At 36.8% G+C, this 17,604-nt stretch overlaps 13 protein-coding genes and 2 pseudogenes across 15 annotated transcripts, besides 1 other annotated feature; 7 read left to right on the forward strand and 8 right to left on the reverse strand.

The window, feature by feature from the left end:
• Positions 1-14,826: part of a mobile genetic element that runs on past the window's edge.
• TVAGG3_0692850 (uncharacterized protein) lies at positions 329-730 on the forward strand (the record flags this gene model as incomplete). The annotated part of the gene is made up of 1 exon (XM_051243102.1): positions 329-730. The coding sequence occupies one exon, from the start codon at positions 329-331 to the stop codon at positions 728-730; it is 402 nt and encodes a 133-aa protein (XP_051089689.1).
• On the forward strand, positions 750-902 carry TVAGG3_0692860 (uncharacterized protein; the record flags this gene model as incomplete). The annotated part of the gene is made up of 1 exon (XM_001330290.2): positions 750-902. The coding sequence occupies one exon, from the start codon at positions 750-752 to the stop codon at positions 900-902; it is 153 nt and encodes a 50-aa protein (XP_001330325.2).
• TVAGG3_0692870 (phage tail repeat-like family) lies at positions 922-1,506 on the forward strand (the record flags this gene model as incomplete). Its single annotated transcript, XM_051243103.1, has 1 exon — positions 922-1,506. The coding sequence occupies one exon, from the start codon at positions 922-924 to the stop codon at positions 1,504-1,506; it is 585 nt and encodes a 194-aa protein (XP_051089690.1).
• On the forward strand, positions 3,233-3,691 carry TVAGG3_0692880 (DNA/RNA polymerases family; the record flags this gene model as incomplete). The annotated part of the gene is made up of 1 exon (XM_051243104.1): positions 3,233-3,691. One exon carries the CDS (start codon positions 3,233-3,235, stop codon positions 3,689-3,691), a length of 459 nt encoding a protein of 152 aa, XP_051089691.1.
• Positions 3,722-3,979, forward strand: TVAGG3_0692890 (uncharacterized protein; the record flags this gene model as incomplete). The annotated part of the gene is made up of 1 exon (XM_001287904.1): positions 3,722-3,979. The coding sequence occupies one exon, from the start codon at positions 3,722-3,724 to the stop codon at positions 3,977-3,979; it is 258 nt and encodes an 85-aa protein (XP_001287905.1).
• TVAGG3_0692900 (uncharacterized protein) lies at positions 4,756-5,340 on the reverse strand (the record flags this gene model as incomplete). The annotated part of the gene is made up of 1 exon (XM_051243105.1): positions 4,756-5,340. One exon carries the CDS (start codon positions 5,338-5,340, stop codon positions 4,756-4,758), a length of 585 nt encoding a protein of 194 aa, XP_051089692.1.
• On the forward strand, positions 6,037-6,621 carry TVAGG3_0692910 (uncharacterized protein; the record flags this gene model as incomplete). Its single annotated transcript, XM_051243106.1, has 1 exon — positions 6,037-6,621. The coding sequence occupies one exon, from the start codon at positions 6,037-6,039 to the stop codon at positions 6,619-6,621; it is 585 nt and encodes a 194-aa protein (XP_051089693.1).
• On the reverse strand, positions 6,633-6,849 carry TVAGG3_0692920 (annotated as a pseudogene). The gene has a single exon. A coding segment is annotated over exon 1 (217 nt).
• TVAGG3_0692930 (protein of unknown function, DUF4106 family) lies at positions 7,317-8,192 on the reverse strand (the record flags this gene model as incomplete). Its single annotated transcript, XM_051243107.1, has 1 exon — positions 7,317-8,192. The coding sequence occupies one exon, from the start codon at positions 8,190-8,192 to the stop codon at positions 7,317-7,319; it is 876 nt and encodes a 291-aa protein (XP_051089694.1).
• On the forward strand, positions 8,229-8,687 carry TVAGG3_0692940 (uncharacterized protein; the record flags this gene model as incomplete). The annotated part of the gene is made up of 1 exon (XM_051243108.1): positions 8,229-8,687. One exon carries the CDS (start codon positions 8,229-8,231, stop codon positions 8,685-8,687), a length of 459 nt encoding a protein of 152 aa, XP_051089695.1.
• Positions 8,704-9,093, reverse strand: TVAGG3_0692950 (protein of unknown function, DUF4108 family; the record flags this gene model as incomplete). Its single annotated transcript, XM_051243109.1, has 1 exon — positions 8,704-9,093. One exon carries the CDS (start codon positions 9,091-9,093, stop codon positions 8,704-8,706), a length of 390 nt encoding a protein of 129 aa, XP_051089696.1.
• Positions 9,161-10,345, reverse strand: TVAGG3_0692960 (uncharacterized protein; the record flags this gene model as incomplete). Its single annotated transcript, XM_051243110.1, has 1 exon — positions 9,161-10,345. The coding sequence occupies one exon, from the start codon at positions 10,343-10,345 to the stop codon at positions 9,161-9,163; it is 1,185 nt and encodes a 394-aa protein (XP_051089697.1).
• On the reverse strand, positions 10,429-10,899 carry TVAGG3_0692970 (uncharacterized protein; the record flags this gene model as incomplete). The annotated part of the gene is made up of 1 exon (XM_051243111.1): positions 10,429-10,899. The coding sequence occupies one exon, from the start codon at positions 10,897-10,899 to the stop codon at positions 10,429-10,431; it is 471 nt and encodes a 156-aa protein (XP_051089698.1).
• On the reverse strand, positions 11,231-11,767 carry TVAGG3_0692980 (protein of unknown function, DUF4106 family; the record flags this gene model as incomplete). The annotated part of the gene is made up of 1 exon (XM_051243112.1): positions 11,231-11,767. One exon carries the CDS (start codon positions 11,765-11,767, stop codon positions 11,231-11,233), a length of 537 nt encoding a protein of 178 aa, XP_051089699.1.
• A 1,183-nt stretch (positions 14,827-16,009) lies between the features above and the next one.
• Positions 16,010-17,192, reverse strand: TVAGG3_0692990 (annotated as a pseudogene). The gene has a single exon. A coding segment is annotated over exon 1 (1,183 nt).
• Between the last annotated feature and the right edge of the window lie 412 nt (positions 17,193-17,604).

Raw genomic sequence — 17,604 nt, forward strand, 5'->3', positions numbered from 1 at the left:
TTTTTTACATCATCTGATTTGAAAGAACTTTCACAGTCAGATGTCAGTTTTGTTGGATGGTATTTGTCAACGAATATTGTCAAAGCAGTTTTCACATCTAAAATATTTTTGGACTGTAATGGTATGGCTTCACAGTATCTTGTGTTTTGACCAACAAATATTAACCAGTATGGAGGTCCATCTGTTCTAACTCTCGGAATGTTTTCCAAGATATCCATAAACCAAGCATTTGGTGTTGAACTAAAGATTTTTATCATGAGTGCTTTCTTTGTCGCTTTAGAAACATAGGGGTCCTTGTTTGGATTCGTCATTTTTTACCCTATAAGAAATGGGTTTATTTGGCGCATTAGCAGGAGTTGCATCCAGATTTTTGCCCGCAGTGGGAACAATAGCCAGAGGTGTATTTGGAGTTGGAAGGAAGATTTTGAGTACATTAGGTATACTTAAAGAGAAAGCACAACCTATTATACAAACTGTACAGAAAGGTTGGGATGTAGCACGAGATGCAACAAATCTTATTCCAAATCCTGAAACAAGAGGAAAAGTTCAAGGATGGATGGACAATGTAGGAAGACAAGCAGGAAATTATTATAACCAAGCAAATGAATACTATAACCAAGCAGGAAATTATATGAACCAAGGTGAAAGATTCTTTAACAGAGGATATAACCATGCACAACAGTGGGTAAACAATAACCAACCTCAACCGCCTCAAACGTGGGGAATGTAAAGTTTTTTATTGAGATGAAATGAACAATGCAGCATTGAGACAAATAAGTTCAAGATGGATTTGTCGGCTTCCAGCATTTAAACCACGTGTTTGTAAAGTTCTTCCTATACCTCAGGAAGTTTTAGACCGACTTCAAAAACCTCAACAACCAGTTGAAAACAAACCAAACTAAAATTTTTTACTGATATGAAATGACTGAAGAAGTTGAAACGGTAGATTTGACACCACAAACAAAAAGTTCAGAACCATTGTCAAAACCTGTCAAAGAACTTACAGATGAAGAGAAAAATTCAATAATAGAAAGTGCCAGATCTGGTAACTCAAATCCTAACTACAAAGTCACTTTTCATAGAAATGGAACGGCAAGTATCTCAAAAAAGAAACAGACTCTCACAAATAAAATATTGAAGTCTGAAGGAGCTTTCGAGACAACAGATGGAAAAGTTTACTTCACTGACCAACAGTTCATTATAGAACATCTCATTGACTTAGAGTCGAAGTATTCTAAACTTTACAACAAACACAAAAAGTTGAAAGGAAAACAAAAACAAATGGCATATGATATTTATGAAGATGTTGACGACACAACTGTTCCTGCAAGTGAAGTAAAGTCAGAGGAACCGAAAAGTGACGAAAAACCGATAGAAGAAGAAAAACCAAAAACTGAAGATAAACCAAAACCAAAGTTTAGTTTCCAAACTAAACCAAGTCAACCTTCATTAGCTGGTATGGGTTGGCGTCAAAGACTTATGGCAGCAGGCGGTTATGTAAAGTAAAGAAAAAAATATTTTTTTATTTTTATAAAAATGCCCCCATATAGAATGGACAGAAAGTCTGCTAGAATAAAAGCAGAGTTGCAAAGATATGGTTGGAGAGTTTCGAAGAATTTTAAATATAGGAAAGGAAGACCCATAAAAGTCTATGACAAATTGTCTGGTCTTCGCTACGAAATGGATTTGGAAACAGCACGTGCCAATTATCCAAACAGACTAGAGAGGTTAGAAGAAGAACGTCTTATGGACATGCCTTTCGATGTTAGTGAACCTCAAGTTGAAGGACACGACGGCTTTGCCAGATTCTACTGGAAACATGACGAACAATTGCATCCTTTGAGAAGGAAAAAAGGAAAAGGTGAAGACGTACATGCTCCCATGGAAAGAACAAGATATTCATATGAAAAGTATCGTGAAGTTAGAAGTCAAATTACATCTGGTCGAACCTTTACAGTAAACTTTGACGAAGGAAAGAACAAAGAAGGCTTCATGGGTGTACTGGCTGCAATTCAAGACGGAAATAAGAAAGGACACAATCTCAGATTGACCATAACAGATTTGGATGGTCAACATTTACTATGCACATGGCAATGAACAAACAGCCGCAAAACTTCTTGACGCTTTCAAAACTTCAAAGAGAGAACAAATGGTTGACTCCGACTCAGACCTTTTGAATGCAATTGAAGGAATTGCAAGTGTCAAGTTCGAATGGTACCAACCTAACCCTCAAGCAGTCAGACAACATGCTGGATACTTCCCGTTCATAAATAAGTCTGACATTGACTTGACAAGGTATGGAATTTACAATTCAATTGAAACAATTGTCAACGAACCTTGCATTCTTACATGTCTCAGGAACTCTGGTCTTGTTACAGATGAGAAGATGAAGTATCTTGAGTCATGTGTGAAGACAAGGTACATTCTCAGAGGTCAATTGGCAAAAATTGCACCGTTGGCAAATGTCAATATCCGAGTCAACATACCTACAGCTAAAGGTTCTTCACATGACGACTATGTTGTTGACAAAGACTTACCATGGTTGAAGATTGTAATTGTCCACAACCACTTCATGTTGAACGAAAGTCTTACAAACACATTGTTCGGAAAAGGCAAGTGCAACATTGTCAGAGCTGTTAACATTCTTTTCGAGAAAGGTTTGTTGGAACCAATTCCAGATGACAAGCTGACAGAAACTTTTGTACCAAAAGACGAAACAAACTTTTCATTGTTAGCAAGACCAAAAGTTGTTCCAGACAAAGTTCTAGTACAAAAGAGGTACACAGTTCCACAAGGAGTTGGATTGTTCGGATACCAACCTGAACCAGAAGAACTTCCAATGAGGTTGCAAGAACTTCAAGATGCTATAAACAAACTTCCATTGAGACATCCAATTGACGTCAAATTGTATTGGAGAGCATCTGAGTTAGGTCAGAAGGTTTTATATGAAACAGGTTGCTTCGATGATGTTTATGAGATAACAGGAGAAGTTTCGCAGAAGATAAGAGACTCACTTGAATTTCCACAAACTGGACCAATTGGTTGCGACAAGTTCGACTCAAACGAAAAGATATACTATGTCGACCTTAACGCTGCGTACATGAGGTTTGTCCAATATATTCCGACTGGAATTCCAAACTAAGATGGTGAGTTCCCGGGAAGGAACTCTACAGTTGGAAAAGTCATACAACAACTGTATGATATTAGGAAAGCTTCAAACCCCAAACTTGCAATGACACTCAAATTGCTTATGAATTCGACATGGGGATATTCCATTAAGAACCCTCAAGAGATGAAGAGTAAACATTATGAGAAGGTCGACAACTTTGTTGAAAGGTTTTCTCCTTTTGTTTTGAAGTACGAATTCACTCAAGGTCAAAGTGGCTTAGTAACCACATTAAAACCTATTGTCGAACATTGGTCTTACCCTCAGTTCGCAAAAGCAGTCCTTGACGAGTACAACAAATTCTTCTCGAAAGTCAAATCGAAAGTTAAGGTTTACTATGAGAACATTGACGCACTCATGACGAACGAAGAAGGATACAACAAACTCATTGAAATGGGTATGGTCGGTGAAAAGATGGGTCGATTCAAATTGGACAAAATTTTCACCGAAGTTCATGTCCTCTCCAAGCGTAAGTACTGGGGCATACTTGAAGACGGCACAGAAATAAAACATTGCATAAAATAAAAACGTTTTTTAAAAAAGTGACTTTTTTTAATGGCGTACATCCCTGAGCGCTTCGTCCAGTTCAACCAAATGTTGGTCTCGGACCCAGACAAGAGATATTCCAAGCCCGAACTCGACCGTCTCTTCAAAGAATGGATTACAGACTACAGAGGAGACGAGTGGTTGACAATTGAATTTGCTCGGGCTTGGAATTGCTACAGAAGCGTCTTAGACGTGGACCCAAGACTCACGTACAGAGGTTGGGATGTGGTCTTCACATTCCAAAATTGGTACGAACACCAAAAATAAAAACTTAAATTTACTTGGGGTTTCCCCCTAAAATAATTTTTTTTACTCTTAGAACCACTCGAGGTTCTCCTTACGGTTGTTGAGCTTGTCACCGTCAATGTGTCTGACCTTCGTCTTCTTGTCTGGATTTGGAACCCATTGAATTGCGACAAGCTTGCCCATGGAAATTGAACCGCGATTCCGAAGGTTAAGGTTCAAGTGTCCCAAGTTGTTGAGGACTGGGGTAAGAACCTTGCCTGTCTCCTTGTTGCGGATTTGGTATGGGTAGGGTTGGGAAATTTCGTAACCGTCATCGGCAACAAGGGTTGCCCATGTAGCGGCTTCAGGAACTTCTTCTTCTTCCTCTTCCTCTTCTTCGTGTTTCTCTTCTTCCTCGACAATTCCTTCTTCAATTTGGTACTCACGAATTACGGTGTTGCATGTTCTGTCCTTTCCGAGTGCCGCCCAGATGGTGTCAATCTCTTCGAAGAAACGGTAGATGAGTCGGGCAAGGTCTCGGTTCTCTCTCTCGTAATTGCGCAACGATTCTGAGAAATCGTTCAGGACTTTTTCATTGGAAGCTTGGTTCATGAGGAACTCACCTTTAAGTTCCTTCATCTCTGTCATAAGACTACTTTGGAGAGTCTTAACGGTGTTTGTCAGATGAGCTTTCAATTGGGCAATTTGAAGTTGAATTGGGCGCTTGTCTGCCAACCTTGAAAGGACATCTTCCATTGAGTTTGGCTTCGGTGCTTGTTCGGACATCGAAAAAATGAAGTGGTTTGAGAATGACGGTTTTACTTCAAAAAGCTTGTTATGACGGTTAAGTCATACAACAAGTTTAAAATAATATCTTGTTCTTCTTCTGAACGTTTGTTGTCTCTTCCGATAAAAGTTTCGAACATGAGAACCAAAAAACGTTTTTTGAGATTGCGGAAGAGTTCAGGCAAATTTTCATATTCTGGATATGTTGGGAGCAGTTCAAAACATCTGAGCTGACTTTCGGACAAAATTGGGACAATGTCAGAAAATTCATCTTTGGTCGGACTGCTTGAAGGTAAGTCCCTTACATGTAAGTAGCTCTGGTAAAGTCTTCTCATTTCTGCTAACTTTTGGAGTATAGCTTCGTAGTTTAGAAGTTTCAATTTTAATTGTCTTATTCCACTCTTTACTTCTAAACGGTAACTATCCATGAGGTCAAGGGTTGCTTTAGTTGCCTTAAGTGGAGCTATCTGTTCCTTGACTTCTGCAATTTTGGTTGCAATTGTGGTTTGAGCTCCTTCAAGTTCGCCGTCTATGTCGTTCTCAACACCTTCAACCATAGCTTGAAACTCTTCATCGGTCCATTGAGATTGGTGTGGGACGAATTTAACTTGCTTCATTCAAAAAATGAAAAAAATGTTTTTACTCTAAACGTTAAGGTTTACTGAATTGGTTGGATATCGCCTTCACAGGTTATGTAGAACGGCTGACCAGAGAAGTGGAACAGTGCTCTGAGAATTTGTATAATTCGTGGAATTGGACTCTCTCTGTTTGGAAGTTGTATCCACGGACGCTTTGCAAAGAACTTCAAGAGGGTTTCTTTCTTCATCTCCTTTATGTCGTCTACAGGAGTGTTTTCTGGTATTTGTAGGACAATTCCGGTTTCAATTTCGATTTTCAGCGCACCTCTTCCAGACAACCAGAAGCCGAGGGACTTGTTGGCTTTGTCCTTGCCCAAGTACTGCTTAACAACTTCATTTATCTCTATAAGGTAAATTGCCTCATCTAATGGCTCGATGTTGTCCATTGTTCTGTTTCAGAACTAGTCTTGTACTTTTTCAGAACTAGTCTTGTACTGTTTCAGAACAATACTTGTACTGTTTCAGAACAATACTTGTACTTTTTCAGAACAAGACTTGAACTTTTTCAGAACAAATTTCCCGTAAAAGCTCTCAATTTGTGAGAAAAATTTTCTGTTTCAGAACTAGTCTTGTACTTTTTCAGAACTAGTCTTGTACTGTTTCAGAACAATACTTGTACTGTTTCAGAACAATACTTGTACTGTTTCAGAACAATACTTGTACTGTTTCAGAACAATGTCCGACGTACCACCAACCGAGCCCATATCCCAACCAGCAGAACCGAAAGCTGCAGAACCACAACAGTCTCCTCAGCAACCTCAGTTCCAGCAAGTACCTCCGAATTACTACCAATTTCCACGTCAAGGTTACTACCCACCACAAGGCTTCCCGAACTATCCTCCTCAGCCTATGCCTTACTTCCCCAACCCATGGATGTTCCAGCAAGCTCCACCCCGGCAATTCCAATCTCAATCTCAATCCAAGAGAGACCAAGAGTTCGAGGAAGGTCTGAACCGTTTACGCAAAGAGTACGCTACAGCCCCGATGGAAGACGACAGGCTTTCAGTCTCTTCCCTAAGGTCGACCAATTCGACTCGTACCACAGATTCGGTTCGTGACCGTGAAGACTACCTCAAGCAGTCTGAGAGACTCTTCATCTTACAGCCATTTACAGCTGGAGCTCTCAAGAACATGCGCAATTACGAAGGTCAAACACCATCTGGAGACCGCAAAACAGACGTGCTTACAAGAGCAGTCCAACTGGTCAAGACAAAGACGGAGATAGTCGACTTCATTCTTGCAGCTTGCCCATACAAGTAAAAAATAAACAATTACGAGTTAAACTTTTTATTCTTTCTTTTCTGAGTTGTTTAGAGCTGGTTTCTCTTGTAGGAACCTTTCGTACTCTTCCATGGTCATGGAATTGCGAATTTGGTACGCAATTCCAGGTTCGTTATTTTTGAACCTTACGTATGTAACGCTTCCATCCTCCTCAGGGAAGTAAGCTGCTAACATCTGACCAAGTTTTCTCGGTGACTCGGAGCTCATAAAAAATGTCACTTTTTAAACGTTAAGTTTTTAGTCTTATTTTACCCTTTGTTTTTCATGGTAGTATTGGACTGCAATTTCTCCAAATTCTCTGTGTCGGAGTTCTTCAGCATTTTCCAAGGTGTACCTGGAGAACTCAAAGAAGTTGTCAAGAACATACTGCCATGCTGCTCTTCTGAGTTCGTCGGTATTTTGGAAGTGTTGCACCTTCAAGTCTTCGGACATGAAAAAATGTCACTTTTTATTTTAAACCGTTTTGGCATTTCTCATGAGTGAGTATAGTTCTGCCGAACCATTAGAAGAGAAAAAGTACCCTTGCTGGCAAAAGACAAAAATAGTTGCCTTAGTTGTCATTGCAATTGTACTCGTAATTGAATTCATTGTACTTCTCTTCACGTACATAAAACTCAGCAATGGTATTTGCTTTAAGAAGTTACCATCTTACTAAGACAAAACATTTACATTTTTCAAGCTTGACTTTTTACAATTTGAACTTTGTTTGCGTAGATATGAATTCTGAAAGAAGTATGAGGGTCTTGTATGACTTTATACTTCTCCCATATTTCATGTCTGTCAAACTTACCTGCCATGGACTCTTTCATAAGTTCCATGAAATCGTCTTCGGACAATCCGGGGAAAAGTATTATGTCAGTAAGTATTCTTTTAACATCCTTACTTAAACTCTTGGCTGTCTGTACACATATTACGACTGAAATGTTAAAGTGTCTGAGCTTCTTAAGAATTCGACACATGTCTTGTTCTCTATTCTTTAACAAAGGATGAGAGGCGAAATCATCTAAGATAAGAAGACATCTGTGAGGGTACGTTTTCCAATCGTAAGATTGCAATTTCTTCGAAATGTATTCTATCTCTTTCTGTTTGTTTCTGAAGTGTTTCTTCTCTAATATTCTCTGCATTTCCTCATTTGGGTCTTTAAACTTAGAATTTATATACTCATTTATAGCATTATATTTCAAAACCATTCTTTGGTACTTCTTTATCCAATCCAACAACTCAGTATCCTTTATACATACTAACTTAGACTTCTTTATAATATCTTTGAACGAATTGACGGTTTGGTCAAATTGACCAGAAGTCGAACAAATGACAACTAACTCATAGAATGGGTTCTTCTCATCTAGTTCTTGTTGTTGTGCAGCCATTTTAAGATAAGTGAAAGTCTTCCCCGACCCAGGTGGTGCATTTAGACCTGTTATACCATTCTGAGCAAATAAGAACTTGTCATGTATAGGTTTTATCTGAGCATTTTCTAACTTCCTCTTGTTCTTGTTTAAAACATTCTCGAATTTTTTGTCAATGTCAGCAAACTTTTTTTCTAACATATTTTTAGAAAAATTAAAATTTTTATCTTTTAGAAAATGTCTAGCGATTTCGCTATCTATATTCGAGACAAACTTTTTGACAGCAAAACATCTGTAGACCATAAAATCTTACATAGTCTAAACAAGAAAGGTGAATTTGTTCTAAAGTTCTGTTTCTGGGAATATGACAAGAACCATAAAACATTAAGCAGAGCAGTCTTAAAATTTGTCAATGACAGACTTGTTGACAGAGATGACGCCGATTGGAAAGATGAAGTCCAACAAAAGTTCTTAGAATGCAAAGAAGACACATGCGCTGTTCTTGAAGATGAAATAGAAAACAGAATAGAAGAGCTATTAAAGGACAAAGAACTTTTACATAAATATGGTTCGGAGAAATTTGACATAACTCCACCAGAAAAGAAGAAGAGAGAAAAGAAAGAAAAGAAAGTAGAAGAAGAGAAGAAAGAACCTGAACCAGAGCCAGTTCCACCGAAGAAGAAATTTGACATGTAAAAATAAAATTTTATTTTTAGAACATTTCTGGGTCAATGTCAATGTTCTCTTCCTCTTTAGGAGTAAACACTGGCTTAGACTCTAAAATCTTTTTACCCAATTTACCTTGAACTTCTACAACTTTAGACTCATAATATTCATAGTCGTCTGTCTTCTTTGGTTCATAAGGTATAACAAGTTTGTATGCTTTGCCTTCTTTAAGGTTTGAAAACCTTCTGTCAAAACTTTCTTTGACTGTTAACAAACCTTCTATGTCTAAGTCTTCAAATTTCGCACCATTTTTAGTCACAATAGCAAACTTAACTGGTTCGATGTTCCAAACTTTGCTGAATGAAGACTTTTCAAAATGGTAGAAGTAAACATTCAAATATGTGAATGGTTCTAGTTCTTCTTTAAGTCCTGACATATACTTGTTTACTGAGATGAATTTTGTCATCTTTTCTTCAGAATAAAAAAAATTTTTTTTTAAAAATTTACTCAGAAAAATTTTTCTTTGTATATACACCATTCTGAACATCTAAAAGACTTTTGACATTTGCCAAGAATGTACGTTTAGAAGCTGCCATATAACCATACTCTTGACAATATTGTTTATATTCATCATATAAAGACCTTTCATCTAATGACACAAAGTCGCTTTCATCTATGAACAGTTCATAAACACTCTTGTTTGCTTCTAACAATGTTTGTCTCTCTTCGGTATGTGGAATTTGTCTTGGATTGAACTTAGAAATATCTAATGTCATGAAATATGAGAACAAGTGGTTGTAAAAGTCAGATGTCAAACATTCTGCTAAGTCGTCAAAATATTCAGTATCTTGCATATGAGAATCTGACGTTCTGACAACTACATATCTTCTGTCAGAACTTTCTAACTTCATCGGAACAGCATTGTTTGAAACCATAATGAAGTTTGCAACATTTTCACAAACTCTTTGGTCTTTATACTTTCTTTCAACAACTCCAACTTTGTCTGTTATAAGACTCTTCAAAGCATCTGAGTTTAAAACTTTTGTTGTATCTATACTTTGAAGTTCATTGCAAACTATAAGTTTCATATTCTCAATTGAAGAGTTAAATTTACCACAGATGTTTTCTAAGTTTGTCATATTAGGGTTCGAATAACCTTCTAAAAGTTTGCACAAGATATCTGTAAAGAATGTGTTCTTACCTGTTCCTTGTTTTCCAATTATAATGAGAGCAGTTTCATTTTTAGCACTTGGATGTTGTAAGATGTTTGCAAACCAACATAAGATATACTCATAAACCTTTTCGTTTCCATTGCATATAATTTCTTTGACATGGTCTAACCAAGCTTCTATAATATTTTCTTTCCATTCTACTTGTTCATATTTATATCCAGTGAAGATAGAATAGAAGTTTGGAGATGGTGTATAAAACTTTATACTACGAACTGAAAAATCTTCAAGTTTTGACAATAAGATATCCCAAGCATCTAACATCTTCATGCCAACTTGTACGACTTTTATTTTCTTAAGTTTCTGTTTACATTCTTGTTCTGAAACTATTGTCGCTCTTGGTTTGTTAAAGACTACATCCCATTCTTTCATAACATAACATTCTGGGGCAGAGTCGACATAAATGACTAAACGTTTCAAATTCTCGACTGCTTTGTTATAGTCTCGAAATGGACACATATTTCTGAATGCTTGGAAGTCATAAAAATCTGAAACATCTATTCTGTACATTTTTATAAAAATAAAAAAAAATATTATTTTTTTTATTCTTGACTTTGTTGTTCCATTTGTTGCATTTGTTGTTCTTGAGCTATTTGTTGTTGAAGTTGTTCTTGTAATACAATACTTTCACCAGTTGCATCTTCCAATTCGAAACTTTCTGCCGTCATTGACAAATACATAGGACATAAAAGTTTTACAGGAACAAAGTTTGCGTCAACTAATGTCAACGTTATACTTGCCAAAGTGTTTGAGTTCACTAAGGTTGAAAATTCTGCATTCGAATGAACAATAGGCAAACCAGCAGAGAAAGTATTGTTTATACGCATAAGTATCTTTTGGTCATAATAGTTTCTGTCGACATTCGAATAACACTTTGAACCTAAGTTTGAAACAATATATAAGATTGGTGTGCTTAATGTCAATGGAATAGACAAACCTTGTATGACACCTTTTCCTGTTATAGGAAACTGTTGGTAGTAAAAACCAGATATAAGTTTTGTATTATAGCTCATATCGTTTATAGTAAACTCAGTCGGACATCCAAACATAATGAAACCTGCTCTAGTTGCAGCACATGTTACACCCGTACTTAAAGTATTAAATAAGTCAACAAAACCTGTTGGTGGTATTTCAGAATATGTATCTTCAAAGGAGTATTTTTTACCATTCACAACAATAAAGTCTTCTGGTGTCAAAAGAGCAAAACAGGCTTTAGTCGTCATTGTGTTTAAGGTTAGTTTACAATATCGTCCTTGAGGACTTTGTAAGTTTGTTGTTATAGAATTATATGACTCAGGGTTTTTAGTCGTAATAGTATAAACCATTATGTCTTCTGCCATTTACTTAGCAAATAAATTTTAATGAAATGTTGTGGTCGTCAAATATTTTTATAACGTCTGGGAAACTATATTTTAAGTTCAACGTTTCACCTCCTTTCATAACGTATATCTTGTCAATGACATTATATGAAACACCACAGCAACTAATGTCGGGTTCTATTTCTTTGATGTTTATATCGTCTGCCTCTGTCAAAAGTTTCAATAGTTCTTTCAAAACTTCATGAGGTGCAATGACATATGAGTTCACTTTTACAGGGTTGTGTTCGACCAAGTTTAACATTATACCTAAAGCTTGACAAATCTTCTCCTGAGTTTGAAGTTTGTCTTTCAGTTGTTGGTAGTCGTTTCGAATATCTGCAACAGAACTTAAGTCTCTGTTAACTTCAGGATATGTTGGTTGTTCTTTTACAGGAACAATTGTTATACCATCTTCGTCTTCGTATGGTTTCCCCATTTCAACATCTCTGTCTTTGACATTGACAATAACACTTTGACTGTTTGTTTGAGTTGGTGAATTTAACTTCACATCTGCCACCGCCATTAAACCTTTTGAAACACTTACGCTTCTATTTTTCGGAAATGACATTTTACTTAGAATAAAAAGATGGACGTATTCGGATATCTCTTCGAATTGAAGCAAAACAAAGTTTACACACACAAACAATACAAGTTCATTGACAGAATAGTTCTTTACACAAACAATGGAAAATGTTATAGAATAGCAGTCTTTGCTGAACCTAAATATTTTCATAAAGCAAAGAAAGTTGGTATAACTGAAATGGTGAAAGTTCTTGAAGCAGACAAAAATATAACTTCAAAACTTACAGATATTTCTAAAGGTAAGTTTATAATATAGTATTATGTCGAAACAGGTGTCATAACTATTTACGATGGTGAGAAGTCAGTTCAAGAACAACTTACTGACCTGCTGCCAAAATCTGCTCGATGGAAGCTGTCGTTATGCCAATCTGAGGAGCCCCAGCAGGTTTCATCGAACGAATCTTCAAAAGAGCATCTTCCGTGAAAAGTGCTATTGGTTTTGTAAACTTCTTTGCTCTCAATTCATCTGGACCGTCTCTGTCACCAGTATATTGTATTTGTACAGTACCAACAGTTGAAATACCACCCATAAAGTCTTCTGAGTCAGCAAATGGAATGCCAAGCCAAAAGTTTGAACGGTCTCCATTTGTATATTGAGTTTTTTGACCTCCTGTATGAGTCCATACTTTCACATATGGCATAATAGAACTTTGCATTTCAGGGTTAATAGTTGTTGTGAAGTTGTTGTTAAAGTTCATAGCATCTAATGTCAAGTTGTATGACCTCATATCCTCAACTGTAGAATATTCTTCTCTTGGATAATATTTGCCATCTATGTTTATATGATATTTAATACCAGGGTTGTAGAAACAAGAATAGTCATTTATAGTTCGTCTGAACAGTACAAACATAGTATCTGCATGTTTCATTGCAGTTGTTAAAGCAATATCTGTTCTTGCACCTGGGTCAGCACTTTGGTTTCCAACTTCACCTGCAAAGTCTTTGACAGATATTTGGTGTATAGGGAACATAAGTGGAACTGCAATATATTTGGCAGCTAAAGCATTTGAAATATCTGGGTCCAACATATAGACTGCAAGTCTGCTTTCTATTCTCTTGCATTCAAACTTTTCGCATGTGAACTTAACTGGGTCCCAAGCAGTTCCAGCAGCATTGAAATAATAGTTTACTTCATTGTTGAAGTTTGAGAAACCAAAGTCTAAGTCAACTTTGTCTTTGCAAAATTCGGCGAATGACGTTTGATTTGTTCCCTTTACGTCTGTAATAGTGAATGGATCTTGTGTGGGTGCAATGACTAAGTTATTTTTGCTTGGAGTAAGTTCTAGAAATTTTTCCTGCCCAGTTTGGCAAGTATCTTAAAAACCTGAAGATGAGGAAAGATGACAAAGGAACTCTAAGTTTCAGTTTTACTTTAGTGCAGCAGTTCCATTGAACCAGAAAGGTTAACATAAACTCCTGGAACGTTAGGGTCAAGTCTTCTTATTTTCTCAATATTTGCATACTGGTCTGTTTGTTCTCTAGCTTGTGGTTGTACTGAGTTTCTCAAAGCGAACCATTCATAGTTTGCCCATGTTACTGTTTGAACTAAGTCAGAGTTAGAATATATCTTATATCCCATGAAAACTTCTGGAGCATATTGGTATCCGACATAGAAAATTCCATTGCAACCTTTCTTGTCAGACAACTTGGCAGAAGGTTTTATTTCAATGTCTTGTTCCACGTATAAGAATGAGTTGTCAATAGAAATAATATGAAACCTGTCGCAAGCAATATCTACTGTTGTTGAAGAACCTTCTCCAAACTCACCTACGTTTCCATAAGAAACAGCAGTTGTATATTCGTAAGTTCCAGGAACTATTTCTGACCTTCTAATGGCATTGTCGCATTCGTTATACCATTCGGAAACATTTCCGTTCATGGCATCCAAAACTGTTGGCGTTATATTCTGAGCGGCGTACATTTCATATGGGTAAAAATATAGAATAGTTGGATTTATATGTCATAATAGAACCCACTCGGACCAAGCTTTACTTTCTTCCTGACTGAGTTTTTAACTCTTCTTTTTCCTTCATTGCCACTACTTTCACTAGATGAAGTTACTTCTTCACTACTTTCACTTTGTTCTACTCTTCTCTTCTTCTTTGGTGTCGCTTTTGGTAACTTGCCCTCTGCTTCAAGTTGTTGCATCTTTGCCTCATGTTCACCTAGTATGTTGTAAATTTCCCATGTCCTTTTTGCCTTTGGGCTCTGGTCGCCCATCTCAGGTAACCTATATCCTAGAAAGATTTTGTCATAGTTTGTATTTGAGTCTTCGCGTATTGTTTGCATGACTCTTTCCTGAGTTTCCGGTTCAAGCTCTTCAAACAGAGCTTGTCCATATGGAATAAGCTCGTTTCCAAATATATGTTTTTGTAGCCATTCTGGTTTTCTTTCCATGTTACCAATAATATCTTTTGTGAATGGGAAAGCTTTTACCCAATGTTTCAGTCTTGCGTCATTTATTTCTGTAGTTGGTTTTATTTTGTCAAGGAACATGTTTTTCAATACTAACATTTCATTTGGTACTGTCCATTTGAGTTTTCTTAAATATTCATCCCTTCTCAGTTCATTGTCTGCAAAGTAAGTTTTTATGACATTTTGCAAACTTTCGTTTGCAAGGTCATGTACAATAGGTTCTCTTCCTTCTCTCTCCCTAACTTTCTTTCTAAACTCTTCACCAAATATACCATCTCTATGGTTCTGTGTAGTTCTTTGAGATAAATGTTCTAGAACGTCAGGTGTTATATTTCCATCAGCCATGTTCATTTCATACTGGTCCAAAATATCTGCATCTTTCATATCTTTCAATGGCATTAAAGCCGCGCTGAAAATACCAGCTATATCTGGTTCACCATTCACTTCCATTGCGTCTACAACTTCTTGGAATTGTGGTTGTAAGTTTATGAACCACCTATCCGGATTAGCTTTATGACCCCATCTCATTGTAGTTCCATAGTCTGCAGAAACAAAAGTAGGTTTGTTTCCATATTGGTTAGGTTCTGAATGAACTTTAAACAATGTTTCATTTCTATATGTTTTGTTGAAATTTAACCTTTTATTTTCACCGAGTTCAGCCAAAGATTGAACGTTATATGGTCGTAAGTAAAAAGGATTATTGTATTTGCGTACATTTTCTTTCAGTACTTCCATTCTATGCTGAATATTTTCATCTGATGTTGGAGTCTTTTGTATGTCGGCGAACATTTTTCGATATTCTTCTACTATGTCAGCCGAATTTTTCTTAGACTCTTGGAAAGATTCCATATTCTCCGCATACTCTTGTTGAGGGTCAAGATTTTTCGGCTGTTCCAAATCTTCATCTAGTTCTGTGAAGTTAGTTTCCAAAGGAGGGACTTGTTCGTTTCCTTCAGGCTCTTCTAGCTGTTGTTGCTGAACTATTTCTTCCATGTCTGGTTGTATCTGAACTTCTTCCTGTGGAGTTTCTTGTACCTCATCTGCTGGCATTTCATATATTCCGAGACCGTTTTTAACAAGTTCCCTTCTAAGTCATCCGCATTCATAACCCTTTCTTCTTTCGTTCCGTCTCTATTTTTTACGCGTTTCATGAAGAGAGTTGAATTATCATTTATCTCTGACACCAAATATCTCGGAGTAAATTCATCCATGTCATTTGGATGATATGCTATTAAATCATATCCCTTAGCGAGCTTGTATTTTCCAGGTTTGAATTATATCCATTTGGTGCTGAACCATAAAGCTAAATAGGTTCGGGTCAGTATTTCCTTCCTTGAACTTTCTAATAGCTTCTTTATATCTGTCACTAAAGTCAAGAGTATCTGGGTAACCATAATTTCCTTAAGCATTTTTAAGAATTCTTGGTTTCCTTTTCTCTACTTCTTTTATGTCCTTGCTCTGTTTTGGTTGTTGTTGTGCAGGTTTTGAACTGTTGGTTGTTGTTGTGCAGTTTTGAACTGTTGGTTTGGTTGTTGTTGCTGTGCAGGGTTTTGAACTGTTGGTTTTGGTTGTTGTTGCTGTGCAGGGTTTTGAACTGTTGGTTGTTGTTGTGGTGTTGGTTGTTGTTGCTGTGCTGGATTTTGAACTGTTGGTTGTTGTGTTGGTTTTGGTGCATGCCTGTGTCTGTGTCCATGTGACGATGTAAATGTTTTAGGTAGTCCTGGTGCAGGTGCTTCTCTTGGAGGGTTTGGTGGTATATAAGTTCCACTAGCTAGTATATAAATTCCACCAGCTGGCACATATGTTCCATCTGCAGCATAATGTCCTACCTGACTTTTCGTTTTTAAGAAAGCATTTACTAGGTCTGTTTTGGTCTGTTGTAACTCTTTTTCTTGACTTTCCACAACAGTTGCTCTAACGGCGTCATAGGCACTTTGAACTGCCTGTCTCGTTGCTGCATCTGTTATTTTCGTCATATTTTGTGCTACTTCTCTTAACTCTTTGTCGAAACCTTCAGACTTCAGTTTCTTTCCAGATGAGAAATCGTTCACTTGTTTCACCTTACTATGAAGAGCTTCGAAGGCATTCTTAAAGTCAGCATTCATTAAAGCTTCATTTGAACTGTCTTCATCCGCTTGTATTTTTGTCCTTATTGACCCTATAAGTTGGGCTGCTTTGGCGTTGGCTTGGGCATCTAACCAGTCATTATTAGCTTTTATATATTCTGCGCTTTTCATTGCCTTTTGCATGGCTGCGTCGTTATTTTTACTTTCTTGTGCTAAGTTTTCATACTGTACGGTTTGGTTTTGCAACTGTAAAAGTTTTTTTGCCTTTACATTTGCTTCAACTTCTTTTTTATACTCATCGCTATCCATATATGTCTTCATGGCTTTTTTTTTATCTCTTCATCTTTCAGTACTTTATATTGAGTAGTATGGTTTTTCAAATTTATAACATCTTGTTCCATTTTTGCTACTTCTGCTGCTTTTTCTGACACTTTTTTCGCATATTCCTCTGTACTTAGTTCTTTCAGTTGTTCTTCTTTCTTCTTTTTCTCTACGTTTAACTCATTGAGTTTCTTTGTGTGTCTGTCATATTCTAGTTTCTTTTCGTTTTCACTTATTTGTTTCTGTATGTCTATGTTTGACTTTTTGACATCTGTTATTTGATTTTTGAGTGAACTCAAATTCATTTGACTTTGAGGGTTATAAGCTGTTCCGTCTGCAGCTCCACCATAGCCTCTGCCATTTTCGCTAAAAGTGCCGCTCTTAAACCTCCACTCTGTGCACCAATAACTCGGTTTAAAAGCATAGGTTGCTTGACATTTGTTGCAACATAGTGGGGTCATTCATCATTTGTTGTTGCAACTGTTGTTGTGGTGTCAGTTTTACTATTGGATGTTTCAATGCTCCCTTCCTCTTACGTATATTCTTACGTAGCTTACGTGGCATTTTAAGTGAAGTTAAAAAACGGTTTTTGACAGATGTTTATATGACACTTTTTGTTCAGCTCAAAAAACTACTCGGTCAAAGTGTTGTCAGTTTTGTAAAATAACCGTCCTATCTCATTCTATAAGGGGAAAAAGGCTTCTCAAAGTATACTTCCTTGGAACGCCTGTAACTTTTCCTATAGCGACGATAGATCCTTACTTGTCCGGACAAAGTTATACTATTTTGAGTGCTCTACAAAAAAGTCAACGGCGACGACTCTCAAAAACCGTTGTGTAAAAAGTTTTACCGTTGGACAAAAACGGTTTATCTCAAATATTGAATGAACTATAAACGTTTTTTGTTTTCTATATATACTTTTTATAGTTCATTCAATATTTGAGATAAACCGTTTTTCCAACGGAGACTTTTCAAT

The sequence above is a fragment of the Trichomonas vaginalis genome, chromosome III (assembly GCF_026262505.1).
Source record: "Trichomonas vaginalis G3 chromosome III, whole genome shotgun sequence".
Lineage (NCBI taxonomy): Eukaryota > Parabasalia > Trichomonadida > Trichomonadidae > Trichomonas > Trichomonas vaginalis.